The sequence below is a fragment of the Belonocnema kinseyi genome, chromosome 7 (genome assembly GCF_010883055.1).
Source record: "Belonocnema kinseyi isolate 2016_QV_RU_SX_M_011 chromosome 7, B_treatae_v1, whole genome shotgun sequence".
Classification (NCBI taxonomy): domain Eukaryota; kingdom Metazoa; phylum Arthropoda; class Insecta; order Hymenoptera; family Cynipidae; genus Belonocnema; species Belonocnema kinseyi.
In genome coordinates, this window is record NC_046663.1 from 30,541,794 (window position 1) to 30,559,707 (window position 17,914).

Consider the following 17,914-nt stretch of genomic DNA (forward strand, 5'->3'; position numbering starts at 1 on the left):
TGTTTACATTTAATTAATAAGATTAATGTTTTCCGCATTTGTGTTTTTTTTATTTTAATTTTTTCCTTAGGTGTGGCATCTTCCCCCGGTTTACCTTATATTCTTTGTTAATTCCGTAAATAAATTTAACCCATTTACTAGAAAACATCCAAAATATGATTTTTTAAATTACAATTCTTTAAATAATAAAAAATTATTATTAATTTAAAAAGTATCATGGTGGAGAGCAATCACAAATCCATTCATAGTTTTGTGTGAAAATGGTTAAACTCTGAGAACGTTTATGAAAATTGTTTAAATACTTAATAATTATTGTCAAATTGCAAAGTTTCATAGCGCAGAGTTATTTCGAAGGCATTCTTTGTTGATTCCATAAATAAATTTAACCAATTGGTTTAAAAGCATGCAAACTTTGATTTTGTTTTACAAAAATTGTTGAAATAAATAATAATGATTTTCAATTGGGAAAGTTGCTTAGCTGAAAGTGATCACAAATATATTCTTTACCTAGCAAAATAATGCGTTTATTTCTGAAAAAAGCTTATTCTTTCGAACTCTCTAGTAGCTTAAGGGAAAATAACCCGACAGGAAATCGGAAGTTATGTAGTTCGATTCTAAGAGGAGACAAGATCATTTTTTTGGTAAAAAATATATTTACGTCATAAAAGGCTACGAAACCCTTTTTTAGAATTAAGGCCCTAATTGAACCAATCACAAACAATAATTTTTTTTATAGGCCTAGGTCTCCTTTCTTTTGCTGTTCCTGTTAAAGGCGACACCGAAATATTTGTGGTGGGTTGCGGTAGTAATGTTGTAATAATTAAATGGGATAGTTACACAAATATTGACTTTCCACCTTACTACGTATTGAACTCGCCGCACCGCCCTGATGACCCCCTTCCCCTAGGCAACAGACTGGGTTATGGAAGTGTCGATTACGCAAAAAGACTATATTTTGGTAAATAAAATTTACTAAATTTAAATGTAGACTTTAAGCTATATAATAGGGAGAAACAACTTCTGAAAATGCAGTCCAACCAAGCTGGATTACCCTGGATTAACTTAAGCGAAATAATTTGTAACAAAATTGTTAAATTTTCAAAAAAATACATGAAACCTTAAAAAAATACAGTAAAACTCTGCTATAGCGCCGATTTCAGGGCTGACGGTGAATGGGAACTAACTCATTTTAGCCCACTCCACTTTTGTTTCTTCACGCCTGAGTGACAATCGCAGAACACGCACACCCCGCGCAGCACCAGTTACACCTACCTGCAGTGCGTTGTTAATTCTCGGAAGGGCTATAGAAGGGAGAGCTATTGAAGGGTTTCACAGTAGTTAAATTTTCAACCGAAAAAAATAAAATGTCTGGAACGTTATATGATTTAAATATTTAAAAAATGAAACTATATAGCATATAAAATACAAACAATAATTTTTCACCTAAAAAGAGAAAGATTTAACAAAATGCATTAATTTTCAACAAATTAATTAAAGTTTTAATAAAAGAGGTGAACTTTCAACCTGAAATTATGATTAATTTTTTTCCATAGAAAAGGATTTTTTGACGAATATTCAAATTTTAAACCAAGGAGATGCGGAATCTTTAACAAACCAAAAAATACTTTTTTAACAAAATTATTAAATTCCCACACAAATATCAGTTTTTAACCGAAAGAGATAAACTCTCAACAAAAAATGTGATAGTTAACATTTCAACAAATAAAAGATGTTTATTCACGATAAAAAACAGTCAAATTTAACCAAAGAGAACGAAAAGTGTTTCAATCCTTAACCGAATTAAAAGATGAATTTCTCAACAAAACATTTGATTATTCAACAAAAAGGGACACTTTTGACCGAAATTTTTTCAATTTTGACTAAGTAGGAATAATAAAATTATAAGGTAAGTAATTAATCTTCTATGTAAAAAAAATTTTCAATTCAATAGTTAAATTTTTAACCGCAGAAATAAATTTTCAATTAAGAATTTACATTTTTTACCCCGTTTTCTACTACAAATGAAAAATTTTTAACCCAGAATATTATTTATCTACCATAACTGAAGATTTTTAAATAAGTCACACAAATTAAATAAAATATGCTTGCCACTAAAGTAGTTCGATTTTCTACTAAAGTAGTGACATTTTCAACTAAAAAAATTAATTAAATTTTTAACCAACTAATTCAATTTTTACTGAAGGCGTGAATTTTCAATCCAGAAGATAATTTTCTGCCAAGAAAGGCAAATTTTTAACAAACTACATGCATTTAAAGCCAAGTATTTATATTTTCAATTAATTAAAAGAAAACATTTTAAAATACATTTATTCATTAGTTTAACACAACGCATTTAATTTTCACCCAATAGATAAATATTTAACTAAATAAGAATAATTTATAATAAAAATGTAAGAATTATTTTTAAATTTAAATAAAATGAATGTTGACCAAATAATTAAATTACTAACGAAAGGCTTCAATTTTCAATTCAGAAGACAATTTTCTGCAAAAAAATGTCAACAAACTACATGCATTTTCACCCACGTAGTTGAATTTCAAATAATATTAAGAATACATTTTTAACTACATTTATTTTTTATTTTGAAACAACGCATTATCTATTCACCAACTAGCTAAATTTGTAATTAAAAACGAATAATTTATAATAATAAGAACAGTTAAATGAACAAAATAAACTAAATTTAACAGTTAAATAAAACAATTTTTAACCAAATAATTAAATTTATAACTGAAAAAGTGAATTTTTAAATAACAATAAAAATACATTTATTAAACATTCTGACAAAATGCATAACTTTCCACCTAAAAGATACATTTTTAACTAAAAAAGAATAATTTATAATAAGAAATGTAATAGTTTTTTAAGTTAAATAATTTTCTACAAAAAAAGAAAACTTTTAAATAAACTACATGCATTTTTAACGATGTAGCTGAATTTTTAAATAAAAAAAAAAATACATTTTTAACTACATTTATTTTTTATTTTAACAAAACGCATGAACTTTTCACCAAACATATAAATTTTTTACCAAAAAAAAAAAGAATAATTTATAATAAAAAATGAAATAGTTATTTTTATTGTTAAATAAAATAATTTTTAACCAACTTATTAAATTCGGAACAAAATGCGTAAATGTTCATTCTAGAAGATAATTTTCTGCTAAAAAAGACCAATTTTCAACAAACTACATGCATTTCCAACTAAAGGCGTAAATTTTATATCCAGAGATAAGTTTCTGACAAAAAAGAGAAATTTTCAGCATATTACATGCATTTTCAACCAATAAGTTGCTTGGGACGAAAATGAACAATAAATATGAAGTCACAATGAAAAATGTTATAGTTGATTTTTGAGCTGAAAAGTTGATTGTAAGCAACTAAAGCGATTTTTAATAATAATTGTATAATTTTTTATCCTAAAAGTACAATTTTACACCAAAAATTTGAATTATAAATGTACAAGATTAATTTTCTATCACAAAAGACGAATTTTTAACAAAATAGTCAATTTTTAAACGAATAATTGAATTTTCCTCTGAAAAAGGTAAGTTATAAATTCAAAAAATAATAGTTAAATTTTCATTTAAGAAAATGAATTTTCAAACAAGATTAATTTTCTACCGAAAGAGACGGGTTCTCAAAAACATACAAGCTTTTTCCTGAAATAGATTAGTTGTTAACAAAAAACAAATTATTTGATTTTCAGTTATGAAAATTAATCGCTTAACAATTTTCAGCAAAATAACAAAAAACTATTTAGATTGCCTACCTAAATTACTCCGATCACCTAGATTACCCTGGATTATAAAATAATTATTTGGATCATTACGGAAATTACTTCGAATAAACTAGATTAGAAGCAGATTAAAAGTAGAGTATTTCAAATAATAATTAAATTACTTTAATACTAAGTAGAAATCCTCGGGTTAAAAGTGGATTAATCCACATTAGAAGTAGATTACTGTCGATAAAGTGGATGAAACCGAATTAGAATTGGAATACTCCAGTTTAGAATTAAATTCGTCTGGATTAAATGTGGATTAATCCTAATTATACTGGATTAATCCTGCTTAGAAGTGAACTCCAAGTAGATTAGGGTAAATTACTTTTCATTTCAAGTGGATTACTCCAATTAGAAGTGGATTATAAATAGATAACTATAGGTCAGACTATTCTGATTCATTTCAGTTTCAATATTCTGAATCATTTCAATATCTGTATGTGAGTCAATACAAATCAATCCGAACCAATCCGAAAAAAGTTTTGAATCTCGTTTGTTGAAAATTGCTTGAAAATTAATCCGATTCAATCTGATTTAATCCGAGACTTCTAGCCGAATGAATTCGAACGAATCCGAAGAAAATTTCCCATACGAATAAAGCAGAATCAATCCGGACTCGGATTCATTTTTAATCCGCATTAATAAGTGTGAGGAGTTTTTCGGATTGAATATTCGGTTTAGATCAATCGGGCTCCGGATTGATTCTGATTCATTCTAATTGGAAATGTACTTAGGATTTATTTGGATTCTTTCGGATAGAAGTATCGGATTGAATTGAGCCGGATTATTTTTTGAGCGTTTCTCAACAAGTGAGATTCAACACTTTTTTCGAATTGGTACCGATAGATTCGCATTGATTTGGATGCAGATATCGGAATGTTTTGGAATAGTTCTGATTGGCTCGGAATGAGTTCCTATCTTAAACTTTCATCAGGAAATCTCATTAATAGAGTTGTTTTCCCTCGTTTAATTATTATTTTAAAAATTATATATTATATTTCAGCGACGACATACGATCATCCGGACAATCATGCACGCAATTTGGGAAGTGTGTACTCCTTGGATACTAATGGGATTCTTGAGAAAAAAATGTGGAACCTTGGTTCGGTCACTGGTGGATTCGTGTGGGACCTAGCACGACGTCGTAACTTTTTTAGCCTGCGTGAACATCGGTCTGCCAAATTCTATTACGCCGATACTCTAAACAATTACATCTTAGGCTACGATTTTTCGACAAATAATGGAGATCTTGGTATGAGTGTAATACAAAATTTCCTTTTAAGGCCATATGATGAGTGGGTCACGTCACCAGATTCCTACATTACTAACCCTATTTTTTTTCTCAGGCCTCCAGCCTATTGCACCAGAACGGCGGAAAAGGGCGTTCCGGGCACGGAATGCCCGGAACTCTAATCACAGGACATCTTCGACAAGAAGGCATTTGTTCGACTTGTGAAAGGTGACCTGTGACTGGTGTTCCGGTGATTCCGTGTTAAGGCCAATTTAGACTAGCCGTTCTCTGTTGCGGTTCGCCGGTCCGGTTCGGCTCTGGGTTGACCGGTGCAGCTCACACTGCGCCGATTCAGCTTACACGATTGTCATTCTCACGCTTGCGCGGTTCATAGATTAAAGTGACGTGAGTGACGTTTAACAAGCTCGAGAAACAGCTGACAGGCCTCGTGGCTTTAGCGAGCGCTCTCATTGGCTACGATTGCGGACGGCACGGTTGAAATTAGAATCGAACCTTAATGCTCAAACCGAATCGAAACCGGGACCGAGTACGCTCTGATTGGCCGAAAGTCCAACCGGACCGGCGAACCGCTATCGAGAACGGCTAGTCTGAATTGGCCTTTAGGGCCGTTCCGGTGCATGTGTTTGACAACTTTGGAAATGAACAAAACGCCTTTTGGCGCGAACTTCAAAATTGCAAACACATCGTTTGAGTTCAGACTTTTCTTAGTGCTTCTTATTTATTATCTAAACTTTTTAACTCGATGTGGCGAAGTTAAGAATTTAAAAAAGTTTGGGTAAGGTAGGAATCTGGTCACGTGACCCTCTCGTTACATGTCCTTAAGGTCAAAAAATCTTCGCGGAAATTTCTTGTTCAGGTCAATGTTTGAAGTTACCTGTTCCAAGGCAAAAATATAATTCTTAAGAAATTCCCTATCCGCAGTTTAATTTCCAACAAAATAATTAAATTTTAAAGCCAAAGAACGAAGTGAATACAAAAATTTCACAATTTTCATCAAACAAATATGAATTTTCAACTGGCAATTTAGTAATCATTTTAGTTTAAAAAATTAATTATCGTAGGTAATAATTTACAAACAAATTTTCTACCCAAAGAGACGAATTTTTAACAAAATACATGAACCTTCATTTGAGCAAGATTAAATTTTAACGAAAAATCGAATTTTTCAAAAACAACAAAAAAACTAAAATGAAAGAAACCATTTGAATTTTGAATAAACAATATTAAATTTGCACCAGATATAGTAGATTATGTACTGATATAGTGCATACGGTACTTAAACGGCCGTACTTAAATTAAGTATTTTCTACAACAAAAGATGGCTTTTCAACATGATACTTACATTTTGAACAAAATAATTAAATTGTTCACATAGTTGTCGAATTTTCAGATAAAAAGATCAATTCCGAAAAAATGTCTCATACTTTATATTTTAGTCAGAAAGATGAAATTTATGCAAAAAAAAAACAATTTCAAAACCAAAAACAAAAACAACAAATTTTCAACCAAGCGATATTTTGAAACTAAACAAAAAATAAAAGGTTATATGAATGATTGAGCCTGCAAGTCAAAAGACAAATTTTTTTCCAAAAATTGAATTTTCAAACCAAAAATAGGACGCAAAAAATTAACTTTTTATGATATTGATGCAGCAAAGATAAAATTTCAAACCAAGCAAATTATTTTTTTACCGAAAAAGGAGAATTTTCAATTAAAAAAGGTCTGCCTGAAAAAATTTTTAATTATATTTTCAGTTAAAAAGTTAATTTCCAACCAAAAATATGCTTTTTCTTTGAATAGTTAAATTTTCAATCAGGCATAAGCTTTCAAAAAAAAAATTAATTTTTAACAATTTAGTTTTACTATCACCCAAGGCGATAAATTGGCATTTAGAAAAGATTAATTTTTAACAAAATAGTTAAAATTTTAAGCAAAAAGATGAATTTTCTACTAAAAATGTAAATCTTCAATACAGCAAAATTGTTGCTTAACCAAGTGATTTAACCAAATTTTAAACAAAATATTTACATACTCAAGCAAGAAAGAATTTTTAATCAAAAAGTTGCATTTTCAAAAAAAGAGAAATTTCTACTAAAACAGATTAATTTTTAAATCAATAAGATAACATTTAAAAAAAATAGTTTGAATTTTCTTTTGAACCGAATTTAAGTTGACTTTTCAGAATTGAAATATGAGTTTTAAAACAAGAATTAAGCTTGTACGAGAAAAAAATTAGTTTTAATAATAAAAGAGGAATTTTCAACCAAAATGGTTAATTTGTCACAATATTTTTTAACTTTCTATTAAATAGTTGCATCTTTATCACAGAAAGATGTAATTCCTATTAAAAGACATAAACTTTAAAATTAAAATGACAAATTACAAAAAAATAGTTGTATTCCCAACAAAGAGTTGAATTTTTTTTCAAGAAAGGTGAAATTTCTTCTAAAACAGACAAATTAAAAAATAATTACATAGTTAAATTTGTATCGAAAGAAGATTTGTGTTCACTCCCCAATACTGAAATAAGAACAGGTCATTTACAGTAATAACAGAAAAAAATAAATACAAACTATTTTTCGAAAAATTAAAATGAATTTTCAATCTAATAGGTCAAGGTTCTTCTAAACTGTCAAACGATAAAGTCAATTTTTTACCAAAAAGCAATATTTTACATAATATATATGAATTTTAAATCAAATAGTTGAACTTTTTTACGGAAAAGGATGAATTTTCGACATAAAAGGGAATGATTTAAATTTTGATCAACCAAATTTAATATTTTACCAAATTAAATAAATTTTTAGGCAAATAGTTCAATTTTCTACTGACCGGATGAATGTTCTATCAAATAAGATGAATTCAAAGCGACATTTTTAAATTTTCATTAAAAGAAAGATTTATCAATTAGAAAAATATACTTTCAAAAAAATATTTCAATTCTCATCAAAAATAAATACTTTTTAAACAAACAAACGCATTTTTGTTTTTTAAAAAATGAAATTTCTACGAATACGGATGAATTTCTAAAAAAAAAGAACTAATTTTTTACCATTATGATTAATTTTATACAACAAAAAATTAAAAAATTAAAACAAATTTTCGAAAAACTACTTAGATTTACGACACAACAGTTGAATTCTTAACAAAAATAAATTGCGTTGCAAAAAAAAAAGAATAGAATGTTTCCAAAAAATTTGAAACTTCTACGATAACGGATGAATGTATAAACCAAAAAGACCAATTTTCTACCAAAAGCAGTCATTTGATGCACAGGCATTTGTTAGCAGAAAAATTCGAATTTTCAATGCCAGTCTTTTCAGTTGGGAACTTCATAACAATTCCAGCAAGATTCATAATAAGTTCATAAATTTTATGATTTCTTTAAACAAATTCAATAAACAAATGCATTAATTAGGCATTTTTATACAGTAAAACTCGTTTTTTCTGTATCAGCTTTTTTAATTAGCAAGTTCATGATATATTCAGCAAAATTCATAATTTTTGGATCAATTTCATGATTTTTTCAACAAATTTAATGAACAAATGCATTAATCAGGCATTTTTCTATAGAAAAACCAATTGCTAATTGTCCCGAAATCATCATGAAGTTTTCAATTAAAAGGACTGAGATCGAGAAAAAAAACGATTTTTTCTGTCCACAGATGCTCGAATAATGCTTTTGTTTGCAAAATTTGTTTTTAAACCTTGTACATTTTATCAACTTATCATGAATGTGTCTTTATTTATTATGAAGATCCCAATTCAAAGTATGACTTCGAAAGAAACAATTTTCTCGTCGATAGAGGTCTAAATAATGCATTTGTTTATTAAATTCGTTACAAAAAATCGTAAATGTGATAGAAAAATGATAAATTTTTTTGAAGTTATCATGAAGTTCCTAATTGAAAAAATTGAGGTAAAGGAACGAATTTTTCTGTTGATAAATGTCCGATTAATTCATTTGTTTATTAAATTTGTTTAAAAAGATCATAACATTAATAAAAAAACTATTAATTTTGCTGAAGACATCACGAACTTTCTTATTAAAAAAGTTGATACAGAAAAACAAGAGTTTTTCTATATAAGGATGCCTGATTAATGCATTTGTTTATTGAATTTGATTAAAGAAATCATAAACTTTATCAACTTATTATCAATGTTGCTGAAATTGTCATGAAGTTCCCAACTGAAAAGACTACCATTGAAAAAACTGGATTTTTCTGCTGACAAATGCCCAAATTATGCATTTATTTATTAAATATAATCAAAAAAATCCTAAGATTAATCAGCAAATTATGGATTTTGCTAAAATTATTATACAGTTTCTAATTTTGAAAAAATTTTCATCGAAAAAAAAAGAATTTTTCCGTCAAAAAGTGGCTCGTTACTGCATTTGTATATAATATACACAATTATACTCTTAAAAGAAATTTTTTTAAATATAATATTGTTTCCATTGAAATTTCTCGCAATAAAACTTGAAGAAACTTATAATTATGACGAATTTCTGGAAACATTTTTGCAACAAATAATTTGTTCATAAAACTTTTTTTTGTTTACTGTCTAATATTGGAAGATCTTTAATGTTAGTCTATGCAACTTAGGCGATTTAAGGAATTTTTCTGTTATTGACGAGCACCGAGAACGTCAAATAGAAAAAATGGCAATCTTTTTCATCGTATTTGCCTATTTATAAACAATTGAAAATTCAATTCGAAAATCAAGCTCCACAACTCGGCTTAGAAATCTTATCAGCTTCTTTTTATTGTTTTTTTTTTGTTTAAATCTTTCAATATTTGTGGGCTGTACGTTATTTTGAATCACCAAATTATTTTTTCCCCACTTTGCGCAGAACCACGTGACAAGAAAGCCAATCAGCACGAAAATCCCCCCCCCCCCCCCCCCCCGCTGAAGATCAGTGGTGGAATCCCCTCCCGGCAAGATCTAAGTGAAGCTTTACGTTTTCGTACGGCGTGATTATATGCGGCTCCAGTGTATTTACAACATTCCCTTCTATAATTGTCAAACCTGATGGACCACTCTAGGCTTAAATACACATTAATAACGCAGGCCCACAAGAAAAAGTTGTCTGCACGAGACAAAGTGACTAGGCTACCCCTATGTATTTTCAGCCGCTGAATCCGAATATGGCCTCAGAATTTGTCCTACATGTCTCAGTTTTTCCCTAGATTCAACAAGTAGGGAAAAGCCTAGTACACGTTTCAGTTTTCCTCTAGATGCAGGAAATAGGCAAAAACCTAGGCATATTCTGGACGTTATTTTGATAATACCAGTATAATGCGTGATAAATTTAAATATGAACCAAAATTTTTTCGGGTTTGTTCCATTTTCTATCTAAATGCAAAATGTCGGAAAAAGCCTAGGGGATTTCTGATCATACAGGCCCACCAAAAAAAAGTTGTCTGCATGGGACACGTGACTGATTTCGCACGCAAAACTCTGAAGGATATTAGGCTTGTTTTATTTTTTCCCCTGTAAATCTATATAATCTGAGAAAGACCTTCAATTTCGATGTGCCTGTTTTCGCGTATATTTGTATCATAACAATCACGTGCAAGTTGTCCCGAGGGTTTTCCTTATTTTCTTCATCTAGGGAGAAACTGAGACGCGTAAGATTAATTCACACGCCAGATTTGGATTCAGCGGCTCAAAATCCATAAGGGTAGCCTAGTCACTTGTCTCGTGCAAACAACTTTCTTTTGTGAGTCTATGAAATTAATGAATAGGTTAATAAGTGTAATGTAATATAATAATAGGTTAAGTGGAATTTTAAGTTTTTATATCTGCATTTACGAAAAAATCACTATTTTTAGACAGAAGAGAAGAACTGTTTGAATTCCTACATCATCAAGAAAACAGCGCTCCTGGTCGTATGGCAATTGATAACAGAGGTTGGCTCTGGGTGCCTCTTCTTGGACGTCACAGAGTAAGGATTAAATCTCTTCAAAGATATTGCCAGAAGCCAAACTTTTACTAAAAATAAAATTTTGTATTTCCCTCAGGTAATTGAATTAAATCCATTTGATGAAACGGCGCATCGTGTTATTCACATACCCGCTGTAAATGTCGGCGGATGCACTTTCGGAGGGCCTAACTGGGATATTTTATATGTATCAACAATAGGATATAAACATAATTATGAACGTCCACCAGGCGATGAAGGTGGTCATATTTTCGCTATCTACGGTCTTCAAGTTAAGGGTGTGCCGACAAGGGAGTACTCCTTAAGTTCCGTGGTACTAGGCCAGGCCTCTATAGAGCTAGGAGAAATCACGTCCTTGCTCACTCGTGGTGAGAGAAATTCTAGGATCAGGCGCTATCGTGGTAGGGGAAGTTCCCACGCGTAATACAAAAAGACACAGTAATACACCATTAATACACAATTGCACAGCGCAGAAAGCATAGCGCAAAAGGTCGCACACCAATCGCATCGTTCGTTCATTTTTTTTGTTACAATGTTTCGTAGCTTTCTCTTTGTTGAGCAAAAATTCTTTTTACACAATTGCAAATCTGATCAAAAAAGCTAAAAGAAGATTTTCGTATTCGCTCCGAATGTATGTACTGTTATAAATATTATATTAATTGTCTACGGAAAACACAATATTCACTTTGAGGTTACAGAACTATGGTCGCCGCCACCTGATGCTAGCCCGCTAAAGCTCCGTGCCCAGAAAGTAGCTATGCAGATCCGTGTGCGTTGAACTGTGTTCACTTCTGCGTTGCACCTTGTGCTGATTCGCTGTGTAAATGTGTATGCACCCCAATAAAGTAGCCCAATTCATCGCCCGTATATGTTTATGGGGTAGTTGTCATTTTAGCATTCGTAGGAGTATTGAAGTTCAAAAAAATCCAACAGATGGCGTTCCGATCAGGTGGACCTCTCTTTGCATTGTTATGAATATCAAAAATACTAAAATTCATTAAAAACTTGATACTTTCTATAAATATAAAATAAAGAACAAAGTTCTCAGTAACAATAAGAGCAGCTGTAATTAGTGATCCGAAAAATTCATGAAAGCATGTAATTTAATATTCGGAAAATTGAATAGAAAGATAAGTATTGAAAAAACGATTTGAATTTTATTCATATTTTCCTATTGTTTATTTTTCTAAAAATATCTATGTATAATTTATTTATAAATAGGGTGGCGAATTTAACGGGAAATCGAGAAAAATCGGCAATTAAAATTTTAAAACCCGGGAATTTACTTCTGATCGTTGCAAAATTCAAGTTCTCAATATTTCAGTAATTTTCATCAATAATTATCGTTTTTATTTTAGGACAGGGAATTTTGGTACAATAATACAATTTTCTTTTGGCAAGGAATTTTTGATATGGGACGTGATTTTTTTGTATAGAATTTAAAGTGGGGTTTAGAATAAAGGAGTTAAAAAAATCCCTGTTCCAAGTCAAAATGCGTCACAATTTGAAAGTTCCTTTTTCCGAAATTTAAAAAAAGAGAGTGCCTTAAGTAATTTTTAGAATAGAAGTAGTGTTTCGAAAAGGAAATATCTCTAAATTATTACATAATTTTGTTTACATTTTTTGTTAAGAATTTACCTTTTTTTCTTGAAAATTCAACTACTTGCGGTTGAAAGCTGAACTTTTTTGCTGAAAATTACTTTTCTGGTTGGAAGATTCATCAGATTAAATGAAAATTCATATCTATATAGAAATATAACTAGCAAGACGATGAATACATTTTTGGCGAGTCTAGCTCACAATATCCATTTTGTTTAATTTTGCACAAATTCGCAGTCTCTGTAGGCACAAAGGCAGTCACCAAGTACACCAGCTTAAAGTAAATTGTGCTTCGCCAATCAGTGAAAAACCGATCGGTCCTTTTCAGGGCCACTGATTATTTCATCTGAGACATGGTTGCATTATTATTCAAAAATATTGCATACATAACATAACATGTTGCATGCAACCAAATAATAGTCCATTTTTGATAGCTCAGGGTTTAGCGTGGTTAAAGCGTTCGGCGCCTGAATGGCCTGGCGCTCAAACGTTCTAGCGCCTTAAAATCCTGGCACCTAAAAATTACGCGCCTAAACCACGGCGTGCAAAAGGCAGCGCCCTAACAGCGACACCTAATTGAGGCGCCGAAAATGGTTTGATCTAAATTCAATTATTAAGTTGAAAGTTTATTTGTGCACGTTCAAAATAGAACTATTTAAGGCCATTTATTGATTAGGTCACGTGACCAGATTCCAACCTTACCGCCAGAGCCGCTTTTCTTAGTGCTATTTTTTATTATCTCAAATTTTCGATTCAATCTCGCGCTTCGTATGAAAATAAGTTAGAAATTTTAAAAAGTGTGTGTAAGTTAGGAGCCTGAGCACGTGGCCCAATCGGCACATGGCCTTTAGAAAAAGATCAACATTTTTATATAAACTTTTATTATTTATCCAAAAATTGATCTTTTTTAGTAGATGAGTTCTGGATTGAAAATTCAACTGTCTTCTAAAGTCTTCTCTTTATTTCAGGATTCTACAATTTGCTTCAAAATTTAACTATTTTGTTTTTAATGTAAATGTTTGGTCTGCAATTAATTTTTAATGCTGAAAAATTCAACGATTTGTTTGAAAAACTCATCTTTTTTTAACCTTATCTGTATTGTTAAAAATCGGGCTTTGTGTTTTTAAAGTTAAACTGTTTTTAAAAGATTCGTCTGAATCGCTTCGGAACGCAACTAAATACTAAATTAATTTAAACTTAATTAATCCCTTTTGGTTAACAATACATCAATTTTGTTGAAAACGCAATAACTTTCGACTGGAAATCGTAAACTGTATAATCACCTTTTAAATGAAACTGTTGTTAAAATAGCAGAATAAGAAACTCGCAAAATCCATACGAAAAAACTGGGAGATGATAATTTGAATATTCAAGATGTTATATGTACTTAATTTTTCGATTAATTGGTCTATTGACTATAACAAACATTAAAAAATGTTATCTTTTATTGGGCAAGCAGGCTTAACATTTGTATTATGGAAACATAATTTTTAGTATCGATTGATGATTTCAGTTCGTAAAGTGCTGGAATAACAGTTTTTAAATTTAAGGTACAATATTTATGAAACAAATTTTTTTATTTATTTTCTTTTAATGCCTTTAAATAAATTTCAAAAAAAAAATACAGGGTCGTGTTGTTTCCGCTACTAAATATTCAGTATTTGAGCTAGTGACACATTTGATTTATTTAAGGTATTTGTTTATAAGATTCTGGCAACCACAAAAATACCCGTTGTGTGACGTAACGCAACAATGTAAAAAAAAGTGTAAATCATTTCTCAGAACACTTGTTCCTGGCAAAAAATAAATACATTTTTTACCAGAGCCAAAACTTTTGTTAATATATAGTATATAACATGTATAATCATGAAATACAAAGAATTCACGAAATTCAAAGAATCCTTGGAATTCCCGGAACTTAAGGAATTTACGGAATGCATGGAATTTACGGAATTCCACGAATTAAATGAACTTGAAGAATTTACGTAATTCACGGAATTGAAGCAAATCAGGAAATTCATCTAATATACGCAATTCACGGAATCCAAAGAATTCAAGGAAATAAAAGAGTTCTCGGAATTCAAGTAATTTACGGAATCTAAAGAATTCACGGAACTCAAGGAATTCATGAAATCTAAGAAAATCACGGAATTCATTGACTTAATGGAATTGATGAAATTTGAGAATTCACCCAATTCATTGAATTCACTGCATACACGGAATTCCTGGAAATAATGGAATTCATAGATTTTACGGAATTCAATCGATTCAGGAAATATAAGTAATTCATAATATTTAAGAAAAATTTGGAATTCATGGAATTCATGAAACTCAATTAAATCACGGAATTTACGGAATGTATAGATTTCATGGACTTGAAAAAATTCCCTGAATTCTAAAAATTCCGAAAATTTCATAAATTTCTTCAATTCTATAATTTCCGAAAATTGTGAGGGTTCAACGAATTTCGCGAATTGCGTAAATTCCGTGAATCCAAGCGTTACATGAATTCTGCGAATTCGGTGAATCCCGTAATTACAGTCAATTTCGAGAATTCCTTGAAATTCGTAAATTCCGTCAATATAGCGCATTTCACGAATTATGTAAATTCCATGCCCTTCGTGAATTTCATTAATTCGATGAATTCGATTAACTCCTTGAATTCCGTAAATACAGCGACTCCCGTGATTTCAGTGTTTTTTTTTAATTCCGTAATTTCAGTGAGTTCCCTGCATTCCATCAATCGAGTGAATTTCATACATTCTGTTAATTTCTTCAATTCCGTGAATTCTGCTAGTTTCGCGAATTCCAGGAATACCTAGAATTCCATTAATTCCTTGAATTCCATTTATTCCCCGAATTTCATCAATTTCTTGAGATCCTGGAATTTCGTGAATTTTGCGAATTCTATAGATTTCGTGAATTTCTCCACTTCCATGAATTGCGTGAATTCTAAGAATGTCGTAAATTTCATGAATATCGTTATTTCCGTGAATATTGTGAAGTCTGTGAATTCCTTGGATTCCATTAAATTCTTTGAATTCCATTAAATTCGTGATCTCCTTGTCCAGAATTTTCGTCTTACAAGCGCTCTAATACATGTATTGGAAACCTGGATGGTAATTTCGCGATTTACAACACTTACAATACCTGTATTGCAATCTTGTCATTCCAATGCCGGTTTTGCAATTTTTTCTTACACTTGGATTGTAGAAGTCTTGTAGAAGTGTTGTACAATTCAAAACATTTTTAACAGTGTACATTAATGAAAACTATGCAGATTCGACCTTATCGAGGTAGATCGGTTCCATGATTTTCAAAATCCATGCAATGCTGTAAGGAACCTAGTTTGAGTATCCTCAAAAAACTACCCTTATTCTGAAATTCGTCTGAATTTGATTGGTGGTAGACTATGTACATTTCTGAACACCTGCATATTATAAAGAAAAGAAAACAGAAAAAATCTAACCTATTGATTTTTTCAATTCAATGATTTTTGTACAGGGCGCCGCTGAGTTGACAACAAGCTAGAGTCGACCTGTTTTTTTAAAAACTAATAAATAACAGAAGTTTTTGAGTCAATAAAGAAAGAACATTTTATACAAAATAATAATGTTTCAAACAAAGAAGAAAATTCTTCTAGAAATGATGTAACCTAAAACAATTGTTTATTTTTACAGCAAAAAAAAGAATGTTATATAAAAAGTTGAATTTTGGACTAGCATGTGGTGGCGGTAGTGAAAACGTATACAATAACAGGAAAGAGAGTTTTTTACACACTGTGTGTGAAAAGTGTGAGTAAAGTATGAGGATGGAACCCACGAGATGAGTAAGGTTGTTTGGGGTGAGTTTGAAAGTAAACAAGTTAATGTTAAATGCGGAGGTGAGGTAAGGTTTTGTGGAATAGAGAAAGTAAGGTTAGGTTGACAAGCATTTATGCGAACTTGTGGACAGGAGTTTTCGGCTTTCGAGCAGATCAAGGATAGTTTTTGCATGGTTAGGGGAAGTTAAGATGAGGAAAGAGGTGCCCGCAAAGGCTGATGAGAGGGTATTGAATAAAATTAATGAAAATATAGAGCGATAGGCGGCTCAAGATGCAGAGACATATGTCGGTTGCACTAGATGCTGTATGCAGAAATCCCCGTTCCTGACGAAAGAACAGGGAGAGACACAAATGGAAAGGGTTAGTGGAAGTACTGGTAGTGACGGAAACGTAAAGGGCTTTTTCTACACGCCACTGTCGGTAAAAATGCCTGGTCCGGGATCGAGCCGCGTCAATAGGGAGAGGAAAAATTTGCGCTGGAAGAACGAAGCAAACGTGAAGTTGAGCAATACAGAGTTTAGCGCAAGCAATGAATAAGATCTCTTGTTTCGGAAGGGTAACAGCGATGTTCAAGAGAGCCTAAAGAAAAGCGCTTCAGAAAGTCCTTTCAACAGGAGCAGTAGGACACGTAGGTTACCACTCTAAAAAATTAAAGGGTATTCAGAAAAAAAAGCACTGCGTATGTTGAAAGGGAAATTAAAGGATTAAGAGAAGACGTAAGGGAGTAAGTAGAAGGGTTATGAAGAGTAGTGGTGTCAGGAAGAAAGGAAAAAGAAGCAATAGTCTAACAGGTGTTAGACGAAATTAGGGCGCGGAAGGAAATAACGGAGAAAAGGCTAGAGAAGATAGAGGAAAAGCCAAACATGGAAGTAGGTAACAGTTTGGAAGTTTTTGGAAGTAGGTAGGTTTGAAGCTAAATAGCAGGAAAGAAAGAGAAGGCGTGGAAAAGCTTTAACAAAGCATGAGGAGGTAAGGGTAAGGCAGGCAAAGCTAGGCTGGAGGGAAAAAAAAGGGAATAAAGTACCTGTCGTAGAATTATAGACCAAGGATGAAAAGCCGGCGGTGATGCGAAATAAAAATAGGATTAAAGATAAGGGAGTTTTCATCGATTACGATTTGACGCGCAAGATACGGACGTACAGAGAATGTTAAATGACAGCGCTACGAGGGAGAGGAGGGAATAGAGAACGACAAAGATATGGTATAAGAAAATAAAAGTAAATGAGAAAATGTGGATGCGGGACAAGAAGTAAAAGGTGTTAAAGGTAGTGCAGGGGCACTTTTTTGATAAAAAGTAGAGAGGTAGTGATAAAGAATCAAGGTGGAGTAGTGAAGGTGCTGTACAAAATAGTAGCAGGGGTAAAGAAAAAATATGGGGTTTAATAGAGGTATATCCATGAATGTGACATTGTGGGCTTCTTAAAGACATAGATAGCGAAAAATTAATAAGAAAAAACAGAGTCGAAGCTACGGGGAGGGGGGGGGGGG

General features: G+C 31.4%; 1 protein-coding gene across 1 annotated transcript in view; it reads left to right on the forward strand.

The window, feature by feature from the left end:
* Nucleotides 1-11,428, forward strand: part of LOC117176411 (regucalcin-like) — a 14,838-nt gene extending 3,410 nt beyond the window's left edge. The window contains exons 2-5 of the mRNA XM_033366650.1: nucleotides 737-958; nucleotides 4,809-5,057; nucleotides 10,895-11,007; nucleotides 11,084-11,428. Of these exons, the coding sequence (XP_033222541.1) occupies nucleotides 737-958; nucleotides 4,809-5,057; nucleotides 10,895-11,007; nucleotides 11,084-11,428 (929 nt within the window). The remainder of the gene's footprint in view (nucleotides 1-736; nucleotides 959-4,808; nucleotides 5,058-10,894; nucleotides 11,008-11,083) is intronic.
* The last annotated feature ends 6,486 nt before the right edge of the window (nucleotides 11,429-17,914 follow it).